Genomic DNA, 22,480 nt, shown 5'->3' with positions numbered 1-22,480 from the left:
CGCTGCAGCCGCACTCGCCCGCGTGCGCGGCGTGCACGTGCGCGGCGCTCACATCGCCCTTTCCGGCTGGTGGTGCGCTGCCGCGGCGGCGGCGGCTGGGATGGCGGCGGCGAGCGCGGGCGCGTGCGCGTGCGGCGCGGGCAGCGCGGGCGAGTGCGGCTGCAGCGCGGCGCTCGGCGGCCGGTGGCGCGCGCTCTTCTGGTGGGCGCGCAGGCCGGCCAGCTGCGAGTAGGCGCTCTGGCACACCTGGCACTTGTAGGGGCGCTCGCCCGTGTGCAGGCGCACGTGGTTGCGCAGCGTGGACGACTGGCTGAAGCGGCGGTTGCAGAAGCGGCACACGAAGGGCTTGTCCAGCGTGTGGATGCGCATGTGCGAGCGCAGGTTGCTGCGCGAGTTGAAGCCGCGGTGGCAGATGACGCAGCGCATGCGGCCCGCGCTGCCTGCCGCCGAGTCCGCCGGGTGGAAGTCCTCTGGCCGCGCGGGCGGGGCGCGGTGGGGGGCAGGTGCAGGGGGAGAGAGAACAGCCTCGTTACGACCGGCGCCCGGCCGGTCCCGCCCCGCCCGCCTCGGATCCACGGGGGTGAGGGCGCGGGTCTGAGCAGGCTGCTTGGCGGCGCTGCCAGAGGGATGGGAGGAACTTGAGGTCGAAGAGGAGTTGGACTCCAGACCGTGCTGAGAGACTTCGGGGGCTGAGTGACTTTGCCCCCGAACCTCAACGTCCTCATCTGTAAAATGGGTACCGACTACGACCTCGCGGGGCTATGCACAACTTCCGGAGATGATCATAAAAACCTGCACTTTACCTCCCTTAGCCTGTATACGGGAGGAACCTCATTCAAAGTAGCCATCTGTAAATGGCAGGCTTCCACAAAAGGTCCCCCCCCCAAAAAAAACCCTTTCATTTATTCATCCCACAAATATGTACTGAGTGCCTACTATGTACCAGGGAACTGCGCCTCACCTTTCACATTGCTGAGATGGAGGTAATGGTAACATCACCCCCATAAGCCCGCTGTGAGCATCAGAGAAATTACTGTTTGTAAAACATTCGCTCATAAATAGTAGTTCATGAGCCTCGGGTTCTCCCTCTAACCAGATTTCACAAGGGTTTTATGAGGACCCAAGTGGGGTGATACCTGTAAAAGGTTCAGCTCAATACTTGGTATGAAATAGGACTTGGGCAAACGGTGTCTATTGTGATGACCAGTATCCCCCACAACACACACACAGGCACACTGTACTCCACCTTCATTCAACAGGTTAAAACCAAGCGCCTCCACCAGGCCCTGCACCAGGGACAGAGGGAAATATACATTGTCAGAGCTGGAAGGGGGTTTAAAGATCATCTCAGTTTGGGACCAACATCTTGCCTTTACAGATGGAGAAACTGAGGCACAGAGCCCTTCCCAGGATTGTACAGCAGAACGGGAACTCAATCTAGGCTCCCACCACGGGGCCCTTATTCCTTCTGCCTCTCGGGTATTCTGCCCACGCAACCTGCCCCCAGATAATTTATTTTGTCCAGAAAACAGTGCCATTTGTGTCCAGACTGTGGTGGTAGCTCTGGCGGGCGTTGGCCTGCTTAAGCCAGTAGCCTCATGGGCTTGATACTGCTGGAGATTGAACCCGGGTCCCTGGATGCCAGGAGCGTGCCGGCCACAAACAGGTGCACGCGCTCACTCACTCTCTCACTCTGGGTTCCAGGGGTCCCTTGTCATTGTGGCCTCACAGAGGCTACCTACCATGCTTATTCTTCTTCTGCTCCTCCTCCAGCCCGGGCACACCAGGGATCCCCAGGAAAGTGTTGTGTGAGTTTCCATACCACACCAGCAGCTCCTGGTCAGGCGGGATCATCTACAGAGAAGAAAGGCAGATAAGATCAGGGAGGCAGCAGGCCCCGGGGGTGAGAGTCAGAGTCTCTGCACGTGCCCCTGGAGCCAGGGGGCAGCTGTCCTGCACCTGCCATGGAGATGTGGATCCAGTCTCGGCCCCGAGAAAGCCACACGGGCCATCGCTAGCAAGCTGCGAAAACACACGGGGCGCCTAGGTGGCTCAGTGGGTTAAAGCCTCTGCCTTTGGCTTGGGTCATGATCCCAGGGTCCTAGGATCGAGCCCCGCATCTGGCTCTCTGCTCCACAGGGAGCCTGCTTCCTCCTCTCTCTCTCTCTCTCTGTCAAATAAATGGATAAAATCCTTAAAAAAAAAAAAAAAAAAAGCTGTGGAAACACAGAAGGCCCTGGGATGCTCAGCCCCTGCCCCTTCCCTACTTCCCCCTCCCAGCCCAGGCCTTCTGGCCATTTCTGTCCTAGCTGCTGTAGCCGCCCAGCCACGTAAGAGTTCCAAAGTGACAGCCACAGAATGCAAGGCTTGTAGCAAGGTGAGGCACTGGAAGAAGGAAAGCGAGAAAACGTTTCCTTTCTTACTGAGGGGAACCAGCGTCAGCCAGCCCTCTGGTCAGTAGGACTGAACCAGATGTTCCCAAAGAGCGTGGGCTGCGGGGCACCCATGGTACTTAGTTACATCCTGTCTGATAATGTTCTGGAAACATCTCTCACGCAAAACGCCCACAAGGCAGCAGCCTCTCCCGATCACAGGCTCTGTGTGACTCCGTGCACACGGCAAATGCTAAAAAAGAACCATTGGGGTGGAGGGAACCCCCCCACACACACCTCAGGAAACACTGAGACACACAGCCTGGAACAAAATCCATTCCTGCAGGACGGAACTCGACAGATGGTGACAGTTCTCTGCTAATCCCAGGGAGGACCTGCACCAGGGAAATGGGAAGGCCCCTGGGAGGAAGGGTTTGCAGTGACAGTCCCGGGAGGCTGTGGAAGGCCTGCTCCTGGGGAGGCACGGACCATAAATCCCTCACTCCGGGATGTCCCCAGGGGCCCATAGGCCTGTGGTGAAAGCCAGTTAGCCCTCCCAAGTGGGGAACCTTCAGGCCCCAGCCAGCTAAGACAAATGAGAGAGATGGGGCGCCTGGGCTGGCTCAGTCCGTGGAGCGGGCGACTTTTGATCTCAGGGTTGTGAGTTCAAGCCCCACACTGGGTGTAGAGAAGACTTAAAAATAAAATCTTTAAAAAAAGAAAAGACTGTTGAAAGAGCCCCCACCCTCCCAAGCCTGCACCCCATAGAGCTCAATTTGCCACCTATCCTGGGGGTCACTCTCTGAGCTTCCCAGGGAAATCTGGCCACACCCAGGCAGCAACTGGTTTGCTTTCCTCCTGGGTCCTCAGCCGCCTCAAAGGAGTTAAAGTGCCAAAGATTCCATCTTGGGGTGTCTGAAATCACGCAAGAATAGGACCCCCTCTTTTGGGTTCCCTGCTTACAGAGAAGGCCCACCCCTTCCATCTGACTCTGGCCTGCCACATGCAACACGCTTCTGTACCACAGCTTCCTTCCTCTGGTCAGAGGCAGGAAGACCCTCAGACCACCAGCCAGCTCTGCTCGGCCCTGAAAGGAGAGGGGCAGGAGAGGAGGGGTGGAGGAAGAAAAGTGTGAGGGGGTCTGGTCACGGCCAGCCTCCTGAGGCTCAGCCTGGGGCCACTGTGTCCCTGCCCCCACGGCCTGTGGGCCATCACATCAAGCTCTCGGGGTCAGTGAGTGACCTGAAGCCAGGCAGAAAGTGCCAAACTGGCTCAGAGGTACAGGGTCCAAATATGGAAGAGTCAAGTACAGTCCCTGAACCCGAGGAAAATAAGGTGGCCCCTCAAAGAGAGCACGCAGGTTAGAATCTGGCACCACGGCAGAAGTCCTCGAGGCCATTCACAGTCATGGCCGTCATCCTGGGGGTCAGTGGGGCAGAGCTGGAGGCCCTGCTGGAAAGGGGACAGAGAAGACAGAGGTTTCGTGAGTCCCCTAGAAAAGAGGAGGGAGGAAGGGAAACACTTAAGATCAGTTTGTTGCGAAGGAAACTGCTCCCTGTGGGAGGGTGCCAATGGACCCTGGGCCACCGGGCCCCTGGGTGACCTTAGGCAAGCACTTATCCCCTCTAAGCTTGTGTCCTCAAGTGAGGAGGTGGGGGAACGCGATCCCTGAGGTCCCCCAACTCTGAGACTCTGATTGTAAGTCACCTCTTACACTGTCCCGGCCCCTGGCTTCGATGTTCACAATCGGGGTTCTTTGAAAGCAACCAGCCCCCCATCAGACTTGTCTGAAGAGGAGACAGCACTGGCAGAGGTCACATCTCACGTCAGGGTCCACCTGGGCTCCTCACCTGCTGAGCAAGTTGCATTCTGGTGCTGGGCCTCTGTTTCTGGGACTATAAAAGAGGGACAGTGCCCCTGCTCAGCCTCATGGGTTCAGGGCTCAGCGGAGCCGTGTGCAGAAAACTTTGCAGGGTGGATGGACGCAGGAGCGCGTGTTATAATTTTCCCTGAGCTCGCCAGCATCTCAGGAAAGTCCCCCAGTGCTCCCCACAGAGCCTGCAGTGTGGCTTGGGGCCATGGGCACAGTTAAAACCCAGGGTGACTGGTGGCTTTGCCTTCAGGGACCAACAACATCACAGGCTGGGCTCCGGTGCCACTGCTTCCTGCTTTGCTGGGGCACGGGGTGGGGGGCACCCCCAGGGAGAGCACAGATGTGCAGAGCAGACTCTGCAAGCCCCCAGCGGATATGGCCCTAAGTTGCACCTCCAGATTCTCAGCCCAGGAATCAAATGTCCAAATCAACACCAGCCTTCTTATTGTAATGGACAATAACAATTGTTATTAAATGTAAATTTGGGGCACCCGGGTGGCTCCCCAACCCACTTGGCCATCCCAAGTCAGACACTTTACAGACTGACTTTGGCTCAGGTCATGATCTCAGGGGTTCTGGGATCAAGCCCTGTGTGGGGCTCTGTGCTCAGCGGGGAATTGGCTTCTCCCTCTCCCTCTGCCTCTCCCCACCCTCCCACCCCCACTCATGCTCTCTCTCTCTCTCTCAAATAAATAAATAAAATCTCTTTAAAAATTAAAAATATATATAAAATAAATACAACAACAACAGCCTCTGCCTTCGGCTCAGGTCATGATCTCAGGGTCCTGGAATTGAGCCCCCCATCGGGCTCTCTGCTCAGCAGGAAGCCTGCTTCTCCCTCTCCCGCTCCCCCTGCTTGTGTTCCCTCTCTAGCTCTGTCTCTCTCTCTCTGTCAAATAAATAAATAAATAAAATCTTAAAAAAACAACAACAGTGGTGATGTGTGAGAAGCCAAGAACTCTGGGTTTGCACAAATTCCGAATATTACTAAAAATCATTGTTTGGAATATGATTTTCTAAATGAGCACTTCGATACTGACTTTTAACATCGAGTGCAGCATTTACTTACTAACACATTTTTTACATGGACTAAAATTAATCTTCCTAGTTAATTTCAGAAATCAGGCAATAATGCAGACACATTGACAAACCCATGTAAACAGGTAAGGGTTGGGAGAAGGTGAAAAGGGACTCTCTCTCCCACCCTGGACGCCCAGCCATGGTGGCCAGTTTTCTGTGCTTCTTTCCCCAGAAGGGTATGTCATTTTGAGACTATTCAAAAATGCTGATTTAAGGTTGGTGGGGAGCAGCATGACAGGCAGAGTGGCTTCTACTTTTTCAGATGAGATATCTGATTTTTTAAAAAATAATGAGGACACAGTACTTTTTATACTATCTCTATGTTAAAGAAAGAAAACCCGGGGCGCCTGGGTGGCTCAGTCGGTTAAGCATCCATCTCTAGATTTCAGCTCTGGTCTTGATCTCAGGGTAGGGTGAGTTCAAGCCCCGCGTTGGCTCCACTTAAAAAAAAAAAAATCTATTAAGAGGAATCTACTGGAATTGAGAATGGCACAAATATCGAGAAGCCACCAGCACTGGGGAAGGCCGGAGGTGGAGTCTGTTGGCCCTTCAGAGCTTTGAGCCCCTTTGAGCCCAGCAACAGCCCCTGCCCTGGGCGCCTGGTCCTTGCTTGCTCGTTGGTACCCCCCAAGGGATAACCAAGAGGACCCTCAGGACCAGCAGACTCTCTGGGAGATCCTGGCACTATTGTCTGCAGGTTCCCAGGGTCCCGGCAGCTGACCAACTAAGCGCAAAGAACAGCCACTGTCCCCCTCCCAGGCTTCCCAGTCCCTCGATGCTACTGTTTCTTTCTTCGTAGCCAGCTGTAACTGACAGGACCCTGCCAGGACTGTCCTTTGAGGCCCGGAGAACCAGAATCACAAAGGTGTCCTCTTCGAGGCAGCAGGGACTGATGCAGGACACACAGTAAACCAAATAATTCCCCCAGGAAACCGAATCCCGTACCATAAAATCCACATCCCTGAGATTCTGGGAGAGTATCAGGGCCTGAGTCTTCCCTTGACAAATCATGTAATCTCTCAGCTTGCGCTTCTGAACCTTCCCCACCAGCCCAGCCGTTCTGTCCTGCCCCCTTTCTGAAATTTTATTATAAATGGAAACCGATCTGGTTTTGGTTTGTTTTCTTGATCTAAATGTATGTCACACTATTGAACACACTCCCGGGAGGCTCGGACACCCTCCCTTCGCCCCCGGGCGGTGCAGAAACCCTAGTCCAGTAGAATATCTGTGTCATCTGGACGAATATCAATTTCCATTGTACCACAGATGTCCTGACACACCAATTAATAGAGTTCCAGCAAATACGTATTGATCGGGGAGGCCCCACGGCTTGGTGACCAAGAGCTCTGCTCCGGGGTCCGACAAGCCTGGATCCAAATCAAAGCTCACTAATGCCCTGTGATCTCCTTGAATCTCAGTTTTGCCATCATTAAAATGGGGATAGTAATAGTATCTTCACAGAGTGGAGAGGACTCGAGTCTTAAAAATTTGCTAAGACATTTAGCACAGTACCAGCAGGGGATAAATGCTCCATGTATTATCAATGATGCTTATTATTAATAATCAGGGTACCCCAACTGTGTCCACCCCTGAGCAACGTCAAAAGGAAAATGGTGCCAGGAAAAGCAGACATGGGACTCAGGGAGCTGCCATATAAAACGTTTGGGTGCTTGAAAGGAAAAGGAAAACTTTGGGCACAGTAATCTGCCAAGACACCGGGAGGGGAAAGACTGGGAATTTTCTTCCCAGCTCCAGAGTCCAAAGTGCTCATAACTTAATTACTAAATCCTTTCCTTGCACGGAGTTTTGGCATCAAAGGGTCTTGCTTCCTGGGGTAGCTGGTTTTGTTTTTCTGGGAGAATAGGGGTCCGTGTGTCCCCCTTTCGACCCAGTCCCCATCACCTGCAGAAAGACTTACTCATTCGACACCAGATGGTCACTTGCTATGCACTGGGTGCTTTGTAGAAATGCCATTTTAGGCACCTCACATTATAGTAAATTCTTCTGTGGTTGAATCGATGGGGGAAACGCCCCAAGAATGGCATGCTGTAGATCTGGCCAGATGCCAATCCCGCCTGGGGGGTTCTCCACTGACTGGCTGGCCTTCCAACCCTGTCTTCATTTGGAGGGCTACTATTTTGTATCGGTAGAAAATTTGAGAGCAGCGACAGTGCATCCTGCTTATCAAATAAAGATGGGCCTTCCCATTTTTGGGGTGAGTCACGGGTGACTTGTAGGGGGAGATAAATGGCAGTTCTAAGTGACAGAAAGACTAAGAAGACGGGTCGTAGCCAAGGCCCATCTCCTCGAATAACTCGCACAAAACAAACAGCCCATGTATCCCGGAGACTTTAGGGAGTGGCCTGGAGGAAAAGCAATTTCTTCTGCTGGAGCCTAGAAGGGCCAGCGAGCCCTGGTCTCTGCCCAGCGCACGGTGGGTGGTCACACTGGCCCAGACGCACCCCTGGTCTGGTAAGTGGAATCTGACATGGCCACACGATGATTTGAGAAAAACTGCCACCACGGAAAAAGTGTCCAGTTTTGCTGATGAAAAGCGAAATGACCGTAAAGTGATATTTTCTGTTTCCTTGTCCCTCACTCAAGCAGTCCCTTCTTCATAGGCTTGCTTACCTCTGGGGCAAAGCATTGACTGGAAATTCAGGGCATCTCGCTCATGTTATCCTGTATGAATCGATTTCTTTTTCCTGATTCTCTTTTATCAACTTAAATCCCAATAAAACATAAATGACTCTAGGGGCGCCGGGTGGCTCAGTGGGTTAAAACCTCTGCCTTTGGCTCAGGTCATAATCTCAGGGTCCTGGGATCGAGTCCTGCACCCCACATCGGGCTCTCTGCTCAGTGGGGAGCCTGGTTCCACACTGCGCCCCCGCTTGCCTCTCTGCCTACTTGTGATCTCTGTCAAATAAATAAATAAAATCTTTTAAAACACAAACGTAGATGACTCTTCTTGAATCTTCCAAATTCAGATTCCTTCCTAGAGATACTCGTCAGACACTGTCCTCTGACTCTGAATTTCGGTAGAAATTTCTACTAATGTTTTCTGACTCCGCCGAGACTTCAACCAGTATGACCCGCCCAGGGAGATGATCTGAGACCCCCGAGTCGGCCCAGCCGGGAGTCCTTTGGCCCCAAACCACACAAGCATTCCCACGATCTGTCATGCGCATGCGTGTGCATCTGTCCCCGTGTACGTGTGCGTGCGCTCGTGTCAGAGAGGAGGAAGGGAACGACTGCGTGTCTCCCATCTCCTCTGTATCAGGACGGCAGGGAAGCGGGGAGGATGTGTGTGTGAGGCTGGGAAGAAGGGGGCAGGGAGGATCCTGGAGTTACTCTGTGCTCCAGTGAGATTCAGCCACACCTGAGGCCGATTCCTTGTTCCCACGGGGTAGCGCCCCAGCCAGATGGTCACAGGAGCCACCTTTGTCCTAGACCTTTGTCCTAGGTGCCTGGGCCACTTCCGTCCTACCTTCACACAGCCCCATGCTGTTCCACGCCCCCCGAACGCCAGTCCAGAAACCGGGCACCTTTCTTTACCCTCCACTTCCTGGTGCTCCCAGAGTCTACCCCTCAGCTGAGACCCCCTCCCAGGCCACACCAGCACCCAGGCAAAGACCATTCTGTTGTCATCCCTGGGAGATTTCCTGGAGCCTGGTTTTTGAGGGACAACTGGACCCCAGTTCCAGAAGCTGCTAGGCCCCAGTGCCCCTCAGGCCTTAGAAAGATTTGAGGCTCTGAGTCCCAGGGAGAAAACGGACTAGACTAGAGGGAAGTCATTCTCTGTGCCTGGGAGACTTGCTTTGGACCTCTCCAAAACTCAACCAAGGCTGGCCCCACTCCCAAGGGAGGACACTGCCTCTCTCCATTAGTGTTCTCCACCAGCAGAGTGGAAGCAGGAGGTCCAGACAAGTTGGGGCCGGGGGTGGGGGGGAACATCCCATCCACACCCCCACACAGCACTCACCACCAATCTGCCATGGGGAAGGAGGACAGCTTGTCCCGCTCCTGGGCCAGACACTGAGCATCCTGCCAAGAGACCCTGTCCGGAGCCTGGCCCACCATGGCTACCACCACTTGTCTTGCCTCAGCCCCTTTCTGTAGACCAGGAGCTTTCCTGCCTCTATCCAAGGTTTCCCTATTGGGAACACCTCCTTGACCGTCCTTCTGAACCTTCCCATGACTTGGGCATGGTTTAGCTCCTCTCAACCACGCGATATGATATTTATCTGCAGCTACCTTTCCTTTTCCCTCGCCTCGAAGCAGTTCCACCCAGCACAGGCATTAGCACCAACATCTCCCCCAGTGCCTGGTAAGAGCTCCCAAGTCCCCCTGCCACCAAGTGAACCCCAGCCTCCCTGGCGGCAAACTGTGGATCATCGCAGAACCCTCCCTCGTGGATTAAATACACAAGGATTATAAGGGAGAAGACGTCCACAGAGTCTAGGAGACGCCTAACACAGCGCATGATCTACGTGTCACAGCTGAGACTTGGAGTCGTGATCCGCTTCAACGTCCCACGCGTGCAAAACAAGGAACAGCATGCAGCGAAAATGTTGCAGACACGATGCCCTCTCTCGCCTTCAAATGCTTTCCCCACGTCTTGCTCTCTGTATCTCTTGGCTTCTGAACCTCAGGGCACCCTAAACAGCTATCTGGGGACCTCACAGTAGAGGGACTCATGACATCCACAATGGCCTTAAGTCAAAAGTTCCATACTTTCTGACCTGCGGTGCAGAAAACCTGCCACGATGTTCCTGCTCACAGAGACCATGATGCCTGGGCAGGGCCAGCGGGGCCGGCATCAGTGCTCCTCCATTCCCCCGCTCCCATCAGAACCCGGACACCGCTGCCTGCATCCCTTCTCCCAGCTGCCCCCTGGCTTTGTACACAGCATGCACTCACCTCGATAGCCTTGTAGAAGATACTGGTGCCGATCTGGACGACCTCCAGGTTCTGCTCCTGTTCATTCCGTGCACACTTGATGTAGGTCATCCAACTCCGGTGGTCCTCCTGGCTGGCATCAATGAAGTAGCGCACTGTGCCATCCTCATTGAACACCTGCGTGCAGGTAAATTAGAGACAGAGTGAGGCAGGCTGGGCCACCTGTGGCCCGGCCAGGCCCGTGCTGCTGGCATATCAGCCTATGCTCCCTCTATCCCCACAACAGCCCCAGGAAGGGCTATGGGCTCTATAATCATCTCAGCTTTCCTGCTGAGAAGGGGGGGCGGCGGCTCCGGGCTCAGACCCAGAGGCCAGGCAGCTAGAAGTGACCGACAGGGAGTCAGTCTCCAGGGCCCCAAGGGCTCCCGCAGCGACGTTCTGCCCATCTCCGGAAGGAAAGGGTCTCCAAGGGATCCCTGATTCGACAAAGTGCCATCCAGCTAATTCCCTGGGGATGCAGATGTGCTCCCCAAAGTGGCGGCAAGCACAGACCAGGAATCAGAGGGGGAGCCAGGAGCCTGGAGAGGGAAGGCTGGCTCACTGTGGCACCCTGGTCTGGCCCAAGCCCCGTTGTGGGAGCTACCAAGAGTACTCAGAGATCAGACTAGAACCCAACTTCCTAACCTAGCAAAAAATGGAGAAGATAGCTACTGGCCCAGGTCTCTAGGGAGGGAGGAGGTGAGGTCGGGAGAGGTCTCTGGACCTTGCCCTATTCTCTTCCTCTTGCGCCTGTGACCAGGGGCAAGATTTGTAACACTGGGCTTCTCCAGGGACTGTCAGGTGGGGGCTTGGGGGGAACCCATGGAGGGAAGGGAAATGAGATTAGGGAGAGGGTATGCCTCTCACCACTACGTGGTGAGAGCCCCAGGGGGGAGGAAATGCTTTGGGAATGGCTTTGTCCTCAGGGTGTCCTAAGGATGGCCATCCTGACATCTGGCACTGTCAAAGGATAGGAGGGTCAGAAGCCGGGGTGGAAGCTTCTCTGAGCTTCAGTTTCCCTCTGGAGAATGGGAATAATAATTCATAGGTGCTGAGATCATTTGGTGGCATGCAGGTCACTGACTCAGAAAGTTGACTCAACACCAGTTTGTCCCCTGATGATTTCCAGTTGTCACTATTCTGCCTGGGCTGAGAAGCCCATTCCTAGGAAGCACGGGCCCCTCCATTCTCCTTGCTGGCCACCCTCAACCCCAGCTCAGAGGGGCTTTCCTTGCAACTTCCTCCGGAGGAAAAGAATGCAGGTAGCTGGGAGGTCCCCCCCCCACCCCCGTTTGGTTTCTGTGCTTTCCGCAACTGCGCTGTAGGCAAGCGACATTGCTTCCTGGGGCCTCAGTGCCCTCCTGTGAAGTAGGGCCAACAACAGTCCCAAGGGTTGGCCAGAGGAAAGAGGATCAGAATTTCCAAACAAAGGCCTTAGCTGTCTTAGCTGGGTTGGGGATGCACCTCCAGGCACAGGGCGGCAGGATCCGCAATCCGGAGTCAGGCAGCACCAGCGCCCAAGCACCCCAAGATCCCAGCAGGGGCGACAGGGACAGAGTGGCGGATACCTACCTCCCACATCAGGTTGTTGTTCTTGCAGATGTCCACGTGCTCCGGGGCGATGACGCGGCCAGTGAAGGGGCCCATCTCCGTGCCCGCCTTGATCCATGTCTTGGAGAAGATGCCGAGGCCCTCGCCGGGAATGGAACTCTGCGCGATGATCACCTCCGCTGGCAGCACCAGGCTGGACAGCTTCTGCACCTCTGTGACCACCAGCGGGGGCAGGGGGACGGAGTCAGAGCCTGAGGCAGGGGCTGGTAGGCTCTTCCCGCCAGAGACTCAGGGCGGTCCCATCCGGCCAGACCCACCTCAGGCCCGCCCTGGAGTGACTCGGGAGAAGTCACTGGGGTGTGTGTTTGTGTGCGGTGGAGGGGGGCGGCGGCGGCGGGGGCGGGGATTGCTCAGCGCAGGAGTCGCCTCAGTTTGCAACCCGGAACATCTGTGCCCTCCGAAGCAAGAGGTGCTTTGGGGCTCATTTCTAGGAGCTTTTATTGCTTTTATTTATTTATTTACTTATTTGGTCTCTCCACTAATTCTCAAAGCATCCACAACCTCTCTGACCCTCACCCTGTAAGATTTAAGAACGACTGTGCCCACCGCAGCGGGCGGTTTTACATATGGGTAAACTGGGGCCCGCTTCCAGGAGGCGGTGATCGCCAAGCCTGAGATCGCCCTTCCGCGGGACAATCCGCGCTCACTGCGTCTCCCTGCTCAGAACACGGGGCGCTGTCGAAGGGCCCCGGAGGCCGCCAGGAGCTCTCTTTTCTGGGGTGCGGGAGGCCCTGCGCGTCGGGCCGGCTGGTGACTGCGCTGGGAAGAGACCTCAGGCTGCGGGCGGGTGGTGGGGGGGGCGCGGAAGCTCAAAAGGAACACGGGGCGCTCTCTGGGTGACCCCGGGCCCACCTCGGTCCTCCTCGCCTCCCAAGATCCCAGGTGCCAGAAAGAGCGCCGGACCTCCGTGAGCCCTGAAGTCGCCCTCTGAGCGGGAAAGAGCCCGGCGGCCCCCAGCCACCCCCCCTCCCCGCCCCATGCCCCTGCGGGGCCTGGCAGCCGGAGTGGGGGCGGCGAGGCGGACAGGGACGGCCTCCGTGTCTTACAAGGTTCCCCTCTAAGCTACCTGGGAAAATAGCCGGCGAGCGGGCCGGCTGAAAGCGCAGGGGTGGGGGGGGGGTGTTAAACGGTGTCCATTGCGGCGCGGCCGGCAATTTGTCACGCTGTTAAAGTGATAGCATTCATTCGGCTCCATTCGAAAGAAATTGCTAATTCTAAATTCATTAGCCCTGGAAGAATGCTGTAGCAGTAAATTGTAGCTCAATGCGGAGAGGACTTGTTTAAAAGGGGCCGAGGAATTCCCCTTACAAAAAGGGGGGATTAGATGGTTGACATAGCGTGAATGGAAGTGGAATTAGTCTGCACGGTGAATTAAGAGAGGAACAGAAATCGTCACGGGGGAAGAGAGGGCGACGCGCAGAGATGCCAGCGCCGGGCAAAGATATTGTTTGCAGGTTGATGAATGAGGAATAAGAACTTGAGACATCTTAAAGAAAAGAAACTTTTCTGGCTCTCTCTTTCTCTCCCTCGCTCCCTCCGCGGCTTTCTCTGCGGCCCGCCCGCCCTCCGCCCCCTCCCCAGCCCCCTGCCTTTTAAAGTTCTCGGTTGAAGTGGGAACTTTCTCGGGTCAAGCCCAAGTTAACTAAATGAATTTTAAACCCCTTCTTTTTGAGTCAACTGCTATTACACGCCTAGTAAGGCTTTAAATGCCGGGAACCCGCCGGCTCAAAGGGGTGAGGGGCGGGCCGGGGGGCGCCAGGGGCCGCAGGGCCCGGGCAGCCTGGACGCGGCGATCCCTTCTCTGAGCCGGCGGGGGCGCGGAGCGGCTTCCCGCCCCGCCCGGGCCTTGGCTGCTTGCGCCCCGGTTCGGCTCCCGGGAAACTGAGGCCCACCGAACAGCCGCGACGCCCCGTGGCCCTGCCGTGCCCCGTGCGTCGCCAGGACGGGAACCCTGCGCCGCCTGGAGGCGGGGGGGCGCGACCGGCCTCGACGGCGCGACTCACCGCCGGAGAAGGACTGCGCCAGGACCTCGGCGGTGAAGGCTGTCTTGGGACTGGCGTGGTGGCTCTTGTCCTCGAAGAGCTGCTCGCCCAGCACGTTGCGCCAGCGGCCGTACAGGAAACTGTGCAGGATGTCGGAGGTGATGACCTCGGCCAGTGCCAGCCCCGGCGCCTTCAGCCCGGTCTTGAGCACCAGGGCCTCAGCCGGGAGCACGGAGCCCATCATGGGCGGTCCGGGGCTCGCCGGCGCCGGGGACGCACAGCCGGGCGGACAAGGGGATGCGGCGGGAGAGAAGGGAGCGCAGGAGCGAGAGAGGAAGGCTGTGACGGAAGAGGAGGAAGAGGAGCAGGGGGAGGACGAGGACGAGGAGGGGGGGAGGACGCAGGAGGGAGCGGGAGGCGAGGCGGGCTGGGAAGAAAGTGAACGAGGGGGAGCGAGGCGGAGAGGGAGAGAGAGATGGAGAAATCAGCAGTGGTGGCAGAGGCGGCGCGGAGGGCTGGAGACACAGGGGTGGAGGCGGAGGCGGGTGCGGGGGGTGCAGGGCGGGTGGGAGGCGGACGGCTGCAGAGAAACGGCGGCGAGGGGTTCTGGGACGCGCGCTCGCCTCTCGCACACCCGGCCCGGACGGTCTTCGCCTTGGCAAAAGCTCAGCGCCTTTATAGGAGCCGCAGTGACCCTCCTAATTGGTTATTAATGACCCCCTGACGTCGGACAGACTTGTTGTACCCGGCCGGGCTCGAGGAGCCCTCGTCGCCAGAGCTCAAGGGGCGGGGGCGCGCGGGCCTCCGAATTGTCCCTTTTCGCTCCTCCCGCTCCTCCCTGGCCCTTCCTCTCCTCTCCCCCCCTCCTCTTCCTCCTCCTCTCCCCGTGGGAAGCGCCGGTCTGGGAGGGAGGCTCAGCCCCCGGGGAGGAGAGGAGGGGACGGAGCAGGGGAGGGGGCGCAGGGAGGCTCTCTCGGACTCCAGGGACCGGACAGGGCAGGAGGGACACCTGGCCTTGGGCCCTGCCGGCTGTCGCTCACCCACCAGCCCAGGGCGGATCTGCGCTCCTCATCCCCGGCGGCCGGCGGCATTCACCTCCCCTAGGCTCCCTGGCCCTCTTGGCCAGCTGGGCTCTCCGGAGCGCCGAGCAGAGCTCCAGAACGCGGGATGCGCTGCTCTCCTGATGCAGACGGCGCTTGCCAGAGCCAGCCGCTTCGCTTCAACCGGGCTGCTAGACCACCGGGTTCGCAGCTGGCTGCCCAGTGTGAAACTCTTCCCCTGCGGCAAGGGCTGCAGGGAGGGGCTGCAGCCGCATTGGGGCTGGGCCCTGCCCTAGACGGTGTTGTGGGCAACGGGATCCGACTCTGGCCGGCTAGGGACCGAAATCCTCACAGGCCGTGGGTTGCCCAGAAAGGTTTTTCTGATGGATATGGGAGGGGGCTGGAAAAGGGTCCCCAGCCAGTTCTGAGTGTGAGCAGCCGTGCTCCAAAGCCAAGGATCTCCGAAACTTCAGGCGGTGCCCGCGGGCCTTGAAGCTCCGGCCTTCCAGCTCCTTCGCTCAGCTGCGACCTCGGGGAGACCTCGGCATTTTGCAGTCCTTCTTTCTTGCCTCCCAGTTCTCCTTCTTTCTCTTCTGGCCTCCCCCTTCTCTCCCTTCCTCCCAACTGCCCCCTTCCCCATTCCACCAGGATGCTTTCTGCGCACAGGTTCCAAGGCACCCAGGGCGCCAGCACCGTGTTTCTCCGTCTCTTTCCCCGTGGCAAGGAGCTCCTGAGCCCGGCGCCTAGGAGGGAAGGCCAACGCTTCCTGCAGCCTTTGCTGACTTCTTGGGTTAGCCTCAAGTCCCCGACTCCAGCCCTAGACACTGGAGGGGCATCATGGAGGCACCTCCCACCCTCCCTGCAATGTCAGATTCTGCTAGCAGAGTCCAGTTTTCTGGACCCTCAGGGAAGGGGTTGGGCTGACGGGTTAGCTGGAGGAATCAGACTCTCCACGCTTTCTCCGCAGCACGGGGCCTTGGGCAGATGGTCAGGGGCCTGGCCTTCCCATAAGGAGTCACTGTCCTCACACCCCTTGGCAAAAAACTCCTTCTGCGGGGCGGTGGGTGGGGGCTGTCTTGGCTTTTGCTAAGCCATCCTCACACCTGGCCACCACGGACCCCCGGCCTTGCGGGCCCAGTGCCAGCCAGTGATCTCTGCCGTCCCAGTGTCCGCATCCGGACATAGAGTAAGGAAGGCGGCAATCGCCGGCCTTCAGACACAGAACCCCGGTGAGCCTGGAGGTGATGCCCAGAGGAGGCTGCTCGGGGCACAAGGCACGACCGTCGGGCTTGGCGCCAGCAGAGGGCAGCCCTGCAGAGGAGCCAGCGCAGCTTGCGGGTTAGGGTCCCGGAACCTCAGATCCCTTCCAGATGCCACCATCGAGTCACCACGGGCTCAGGTTTGAGCGGAGGGCTCTGCCAGAGGGGGCCGAGGGAATCCGAGTCTGGGTGCCTCACCCATGCCTGGACCTTGGTTTCTACAAAGACTTGGTGAAAGGGAAAATGCGCCAAGGCGAAGGAGACTCCATGGGGAGCACCGCCCAGCGCTTGGAGCTCAGTTCTCAAGGCTGGCAGCCATCCTCGCCGCCTTCGGGAGATCAAAGGAGGAGGAGGACTGCTGAGCGTCCTCAGGGCCGCTCTTCTCTCTGGGCCTCGGTGTCCCTGTCTGCGCAACAGTTTAGGTGGGACTTTGTGAACTGAGATTTCTTCCCACCTTGTCCCGTTTTGGGTCAGGTCACCTTACTCTGAAAGCGGGGAGGATTTTGTCAATTGCCTGGGCCACACCCCAGAGAAAATCCCTCAGGTCTGTGCATACTTCCAACAATGGGCACAGCCTTTGGGACCTGCACCCCAGCTCGGGGTCAGAAGGTGAAGGACCGAGGGCTCCAACGGGACTAGGGAGCCCTACTCCTTTCCCCCAGACCCGAACTCCTAGGCAGCGATGCTGTGGGCACAACGGAAGCGCGGCTGGGGCCAGCCTTCCAGCTCCCACGCCTGCCAGCCCGGTGCGTCTGTGCGCTCAAATTCTGTGCTTCTGATCGAGCCGCAGGCCCACCTGGACTGCGCCCCAGGGAAAGGGGAGCTATACGGAGCGCCCCAGTCTCAGGGCCCATTGGAATTGGGGAGCAAGCCGGGTGCGCCGAGATTGCGAAGGAAGATACTGCACGTTCCGGAGTTTCTTGGCGGCTGAACCCTGTGGTTTTCCGCGGGGCCCAGCCGAGGAGTGTGCCCGCGCCGCAGCCCCCTACCCTACCCCAGACCGGCCAGAGCTCGCAGGCGCCGCCCTTGTCGCGCCTGCGGGCCGCCGTTCCGAGATCTCTTTAATATTCATGGGCGTTAATAGAGAGGCCCCCAGTATATCGGTCCATTGTGGGCGGCTCGTAGGGCTTGAATAGGCCCCGGCCCTCTTTCTTCGGCGCAGCTTCCCGAGGGGCCGGGCCAGGAGTGAATGGCCCCGCTTCCCGCCCCGCGCCCCCTCCCCCTTGCGGGAAGAACATCTTTATCCCCGCCGCCGCCGCCGCCGCCGCCGCCACCCCGGCCCCCATTCACGCTGCCCCAGCTCCGGGCGGAACGAATCAATCGGCCGCGGCTCTTCGGAGGTCATCCGCGTGGCCCGGGCTCCCCCTTCTCCCGGAGCCCACGGGAGTGGAGAGAGGGAGTCGGCCGCAGGCCGAGGGACCCACGGGCTGAGGGACACTTGGGGGGGGCGGCAAGGGCCGGGGAGCCCCGGGAAGGGGGGCCGCCCCCGGGCAGGTGAAGCGGGACTCAGGGTCCTACGGTCGCCCGACGCCGGCCGATTTCTACCTGTTGCCCGCACGGAGCGGAGCGCGGAGAGAACGGGGGCCACGGCGCCAGCTCCTCCCGAGGCACCGGCGCGCGCCCCCCGGGGCCGGCGGCAGCACCCTCGAGCCCCGGGATCCGGGGTGGGGAGTGGCCCGGGGCTCCCCAGGCCCGACGGCCCGGCCCGCAGAGCACTTTCGTTCTTGCCTCTGTGCCCGGGCTCAGCTCGGGGACGCCCCGGTCCAGACAGCGCGCCTCAGCTGGGCGTTCCGAGGGGAAGCCGGGCTCCCGGCTCCCGCGCCCTCACTCAGCTCCCCCGACTCGGGTGGAGGGGGGCGCGAGCCGGTCAGGCGGGGCCGAGCGCCCGGGTCCCCGCCCCTCCCGCCCCGCCGGCCCTCGGAGAAGCAGAAAGGAGCCCATTGTCCGCCGGGAAATACATTTTTGGGGGCCGAGTGAAAGCCCGTCTTTCTTTTGAACTTTAGAAGAAAGTCTTCTGCCCTCGCCCCTCGGAGGGAGAGATTTGTCTCCCCTCCCGGGGGCCCCGCGCGCCTCCTCCTCCCGAAACATCTGCCGGGGGAAAATCCACCCTGGAGGGCAGATCGCGCTCGCTCTAAGCCCCGCGAACTCATTAAAAAGATATTAGCGGCGGGGGCAGGTCCCGCGCAGGTATCGATCGGCCGGAACGAGCCGAGGAAGAAAAGGCGAAGAATGCGGTCGCGCCGCGCCCCGACCCCCTACCCGGCTCCACCGGCCCCCCGCGCCAGAGCCCCGCGGCGGCGGTGGGGCCCCCGCGCGGTCCGCAGCGGCCGGCGGCCTCCGGCGGCGGCTCGCCCCCTCCCCCCGGGGTCCCCCTTCCTCCCCTCGCCGGGCTCCTCCCGCGGCTCCCCTCCTCGACTCGCCACCGCCGGCCCGCGCTGCCCCGCGCGCGTCGCTCGCCTTCCCCCGAGCGCTCTCCTCTCTCGGCCATGCTCCGGGCCCCTCGCCGTTGATCTCACACCCTCTCCGCTTCCTCCTCCCATTTCTCTCCAGTGCAGAGTCTCAGTCTTTCGGGTCCCAGTCCCGCAGTGGCCCAGAAAAACTGCTTCCTCTCGTGGGGCCCGCATGTCCCCCGGCCCCGTTCCCATGGGAGGATTCAGGGCTCCAGGACGCTCCCGCCGGCGCCTACTAAGGCCCGACGGGCTGCTAAGGCTATGGTTTCATTAGACGTGACTCGGGCCAGACCTGCCCGGGGGCTGCCACACGGAGTGGTGGCCGCAGCGCCTTGAAGAGGGACAGACCCCCCCCCCCCGCATCTCGTTAGCCTCCCAGGCCTGGCCCGGGAGAAACAAAGGCGCGACCCTGGGCCCAGGTGACTGGCGCGCGAGTCTCTCTGGGCGCGGAGGGTGGGGACTCCCCCCACTTCCTGGCGCCTCCCGGGGGCCACTCAACGCCCAAGCCCGGGCCCCCAGCCCCGCGGGTGCCAGTGCCCAAGTCCGAATGATGAGTGATGGGTGTGGCGGGACCAAAGGGAGGAACAGTGGGGGTGAGGGGAGACCCGCTGCCGAGCAGGAGATAGACAGGGCTCGTGGGGGCAGTGAGGGGCCGAGATGGAGGGAGACTGAGGCAAAGAGAGGCGGAGATGGAAGGATCCAGATGACAATTAAAGTCTGGTACGTGGAGACACAGGGATATGTAGCGATGAGAGAAGGCAGAGCAGGAATTCATAGTGCGTGAGGCTTTCCAAGACTTTTGAGAGCTAGAGAGGTGGCCTGGAAACAGGAAGAGGGAGGACAGGGGCGCTGGGGACAGACTTGGGGTGGTGGTGTCTGGGGAAAGCAGGCAGTCAGGATGAGGAGAGCAGGAGGCAGGCTGGGCACGCCCCTCGGCCGTCTGCCACAGCCCCTCAACTCTCCCCAGTTTCCTGCCCTTGGGAGTCCTGGGGCAGCCAGAAGGAATGCCCAAATCCCCCCTACCCCCTTCCTTCTCCAGCTGCCTTGCCCCCCAGGCACCCACCCTGCCCAGCCTTCCTCCACAACTCTACTGCCTGCCTCCCAGTCTTTGCACCTGCTAGCGCTCTGCCTGGGATGCCCCCAGAGTGGAGAGGGCTGGGGCAGACGGGCCCCTGTGCTGGTGCCCCTCACATCCTGTGGGGTGCCACTCACACCCTATGTGGCCCTCACAGAGATCCCAAACAAACCTTTACTGAGTGTCCACTGTGTGCCAGGCTCTACGCAAGGCCCTGGGGCACCCAGCTGACCAGGGCAGATCCTGTCCTTGCTTTCTCAGACCAGCTTCCAAGAGTGGTGGTGGTGGGGTGCACCCTAGTGGGATTAGAGGTGGTGACAGCCTGTTTGGGGCCTGTCTGGTAGCTCTGATGCTTCTGTTCAAGCTGATCTCATCTGCAAAATGGGAACAAGAACCCTGCCTTGTCTCACAAAGCCTGACGTGCCCCGGTTGGGGGGGCTCACACTTAAGAGATACCTGTGGTTGTCATTCCTATTACTGTCCCCTCTCCAAAACCCTGACGTGGATCCTCTGGGCCCATCAGGAGATGCTCCAGACCCTGGACCCCTGAGGATGTAAGTCCAATCCTGGCTCTGGCAGGTGCTGGCAAGTTCCCCTCCTTGAACCTCAGTTTCTTCATCTGCAAAATGGGGATCATAATAGACTGGGAGGGCTGTCCTGTGGAAGAAAAGACATCATGCATGAAAAGCTCATAGGATAGAATATGTGCTTCCTCTATGGAAAATATTAGCAACTTCACCACATTTAAAAAGTAACACAGGGGGGCGCCTGGGTGGCTCAGTGGGTTAAGCCTCTGCCTTCGGCTCAGGTCATGATCCCAGGGTCCTGGGATCGAGCCCCACATCGAGCCCCACATCGGGCTCTCTGCTCAGCGGGGAGCCTGCTTCTCCCTCTCTCTCTGCCTGTCTCTCTGCCTACTTGTGATCTCTGTCAAATAAATAAATAAAATATTTTTAAAAAAAAGTAACACAGGGCCATGCTTGAAAATTGGGGAACTATGAAAGCACCAGGTGGGTACAAAATGTGGCCCCTGGGACACTGAGAAATGAGACCAGATGCATTTATCTACGCCCACCTCTCTACCTGCCCCCTCCAACACTCCCACTTTACCCACTCCCACCTCTCCCTTCCTCTCTGTCCAGAGTCTGACTTGGGGCAAATTTGGGAGGATAAACTTATTTGAAGACCAGTTAAATAAGTTGTAGTTACAATGAAGGGGAAATTTACTGTTTCCGACGTCCAGTAAGTCACACATTGTATTTATTCTGGAGGCTTCTGGACCCTCCGGACTCTCAGATCAAAATGTGTCTATTCTAATTATGGAAGAAATTATGCAAATGTTAAAAGCACACTTACAATGTGCCAGGCTGGACCGGGAGTTTGGGGCATTGAACAAGGTGGGTTGTGTCTTATAACATCAGCCCAGCCCTGGCAGCCGCTGGTCCCTGAGGACTTTGGTTAAAGGTGAGTGAATTAGTTCAGGGGCACCTGGGTGGCTCAGTTCGTTAAGCAGCAGCCTTTGGCTCAGGTCATGATCCCTGGCTCCTGAGATTGAGTCCCACATCCTGCGAGTGGGTTTTCCCGAGCGAGCGGGCAATTTCACAGATCCCAGGCCACACTTCAAGATGTTGGCCAGGGTCGTGGAATTCAAGCCTCAGATCCTTGTTCTCCAGCTGGTTGGAATGTCTCTTGCTCCCACTTCTGTGCCAGTTCCATGTCTCCCACCATGAATTGTGAGACTCACTCTTATACCCCCAGATGAGGGGCTTCAAATCTTCAAATGCGTGCTAAGTAGTAAAATGCTTTCTCCAGATGAATGCTTATGAAGAAGTCTGATTTATTGATTGATTGATTGATTGATTTGACAGAGAGAGCACAAACAGGGGGAGTAGCAGGAAGAGGGAGAGACAGGCTCCCACTGAGCAAGGAGCCCAACGTGGGGCTTGATCCCCGGACCCCGAGATCATGAGCAGAGCCGAAGGCAGACGCTTAACCGACTGAGCCACCCAGGGTCCCCTGAAGGAATCTAATTTAGAAAATAGATACAGGACTTCATGTTGAGAACTTGGAAATCATCATTCTGGTCCTTACAACAAGAAAAAGCTGATGTTCTGGAAATCAGCGATTTTTTTTTTAAGATTTTATTCATTTATTTGACAGAGATTACAAGTAGGCAGAGAGGCAGGCAGAGAGAGAGAAGAGGAAACAGGCTTCCCGCTGAGCGGAGAACCTGATGCGGTGCTCGATCCCAGGACCCCGGGATCATGACCTGAGCCGAAGGCAGAGGCTTCAACCCACTGAGCCACCCAGGCGCCCTGAAATCAGCGATTTTTTAAGGAACTATGGAGAACTGAGGTTGCAAGGCAAAGGGTCACCTTGGGGGTGGACGGGGGAGGACAGGGGGGCCTGGAGGACCCCAGGGAGCACCTGTGTACCTGGAGCAGGACTGCTGAGGCCACAAACTTGTAGGAACACTTCATGGCAATTTTGACAAATTGTTGGAGGCTGAGTGTGGAATAGTGTCCCAGTGAGAAACTCCTGTAGTCTCCAGTCTTGGGGGGAGGCATACTTGCATGGTGCTCTTTCTGTTGTTGTTTTTTGTTTTTTGTTTGTTTGTTTGTTGTTGTTTTTGTTGTTGTTTTGCCTCCAGGAACCCCATCGGGTTCTCCAGGAGAAGATCTGAGAAGACTTGCTAGTGTCCCTGGCATAAACGAGGAGGGGAGAGACAGCCTGGTGAAATTCACCCACAGCCTTATCCCAAAATTGGGGAAGGGAACTCTCCTCTCCCTCCAGCCCCTTG

At 58.1% G+C, this 22,480-nt stretch overlaps 1 protein-coding gene across 1 annotated transcript; it reads right to left on the bottom strand.

Moving 5' to 3' along the window:
* Positions 1–48: 48 nt before the first annotated feature.
* Positions 49–14,100, bottom strand: PRDM12 (PR/SET domain 12). Its single transcript, XM_032866399.1, has 5 exons — positions 13,878–14,100; positions 11,836–12,026; positions 10,246–10,401; positions 1,743–1,854; positions 49–470 (listed from the first exon to the last, which is right to left on the bottom strand). The coding sequence occupies exons 1-5, from the start codon at positions 14,098–14,100 to the stop codon at positions 49–51; spliced, it is 1,104 nt and encodes a 367-aa protein (XP_032722290.1).
* Between the last annotated feature and the right edge of the window lie 8,380 nt (positions 14,101–22,480).

Source organism: Lontra canadensis, unplaced genomic scaffold (assembly GCF_010015895.1).
Source record: "Lontra canadensis isolate GAN:19392208 unplaced genomic scaffold, GSC_riverotter_1.0 scaffold30, whole genome shotgun sequence".
Classification (NCBI taxonomy): Eukaryota; Metazoa; Chordata; class Mammalia; order Carnivora; family Mustelidae; genus Lontra; species Lontra canadensis.
This window is presented reverse-complemented; position numbering and strand designations above follow the sequence as displayed.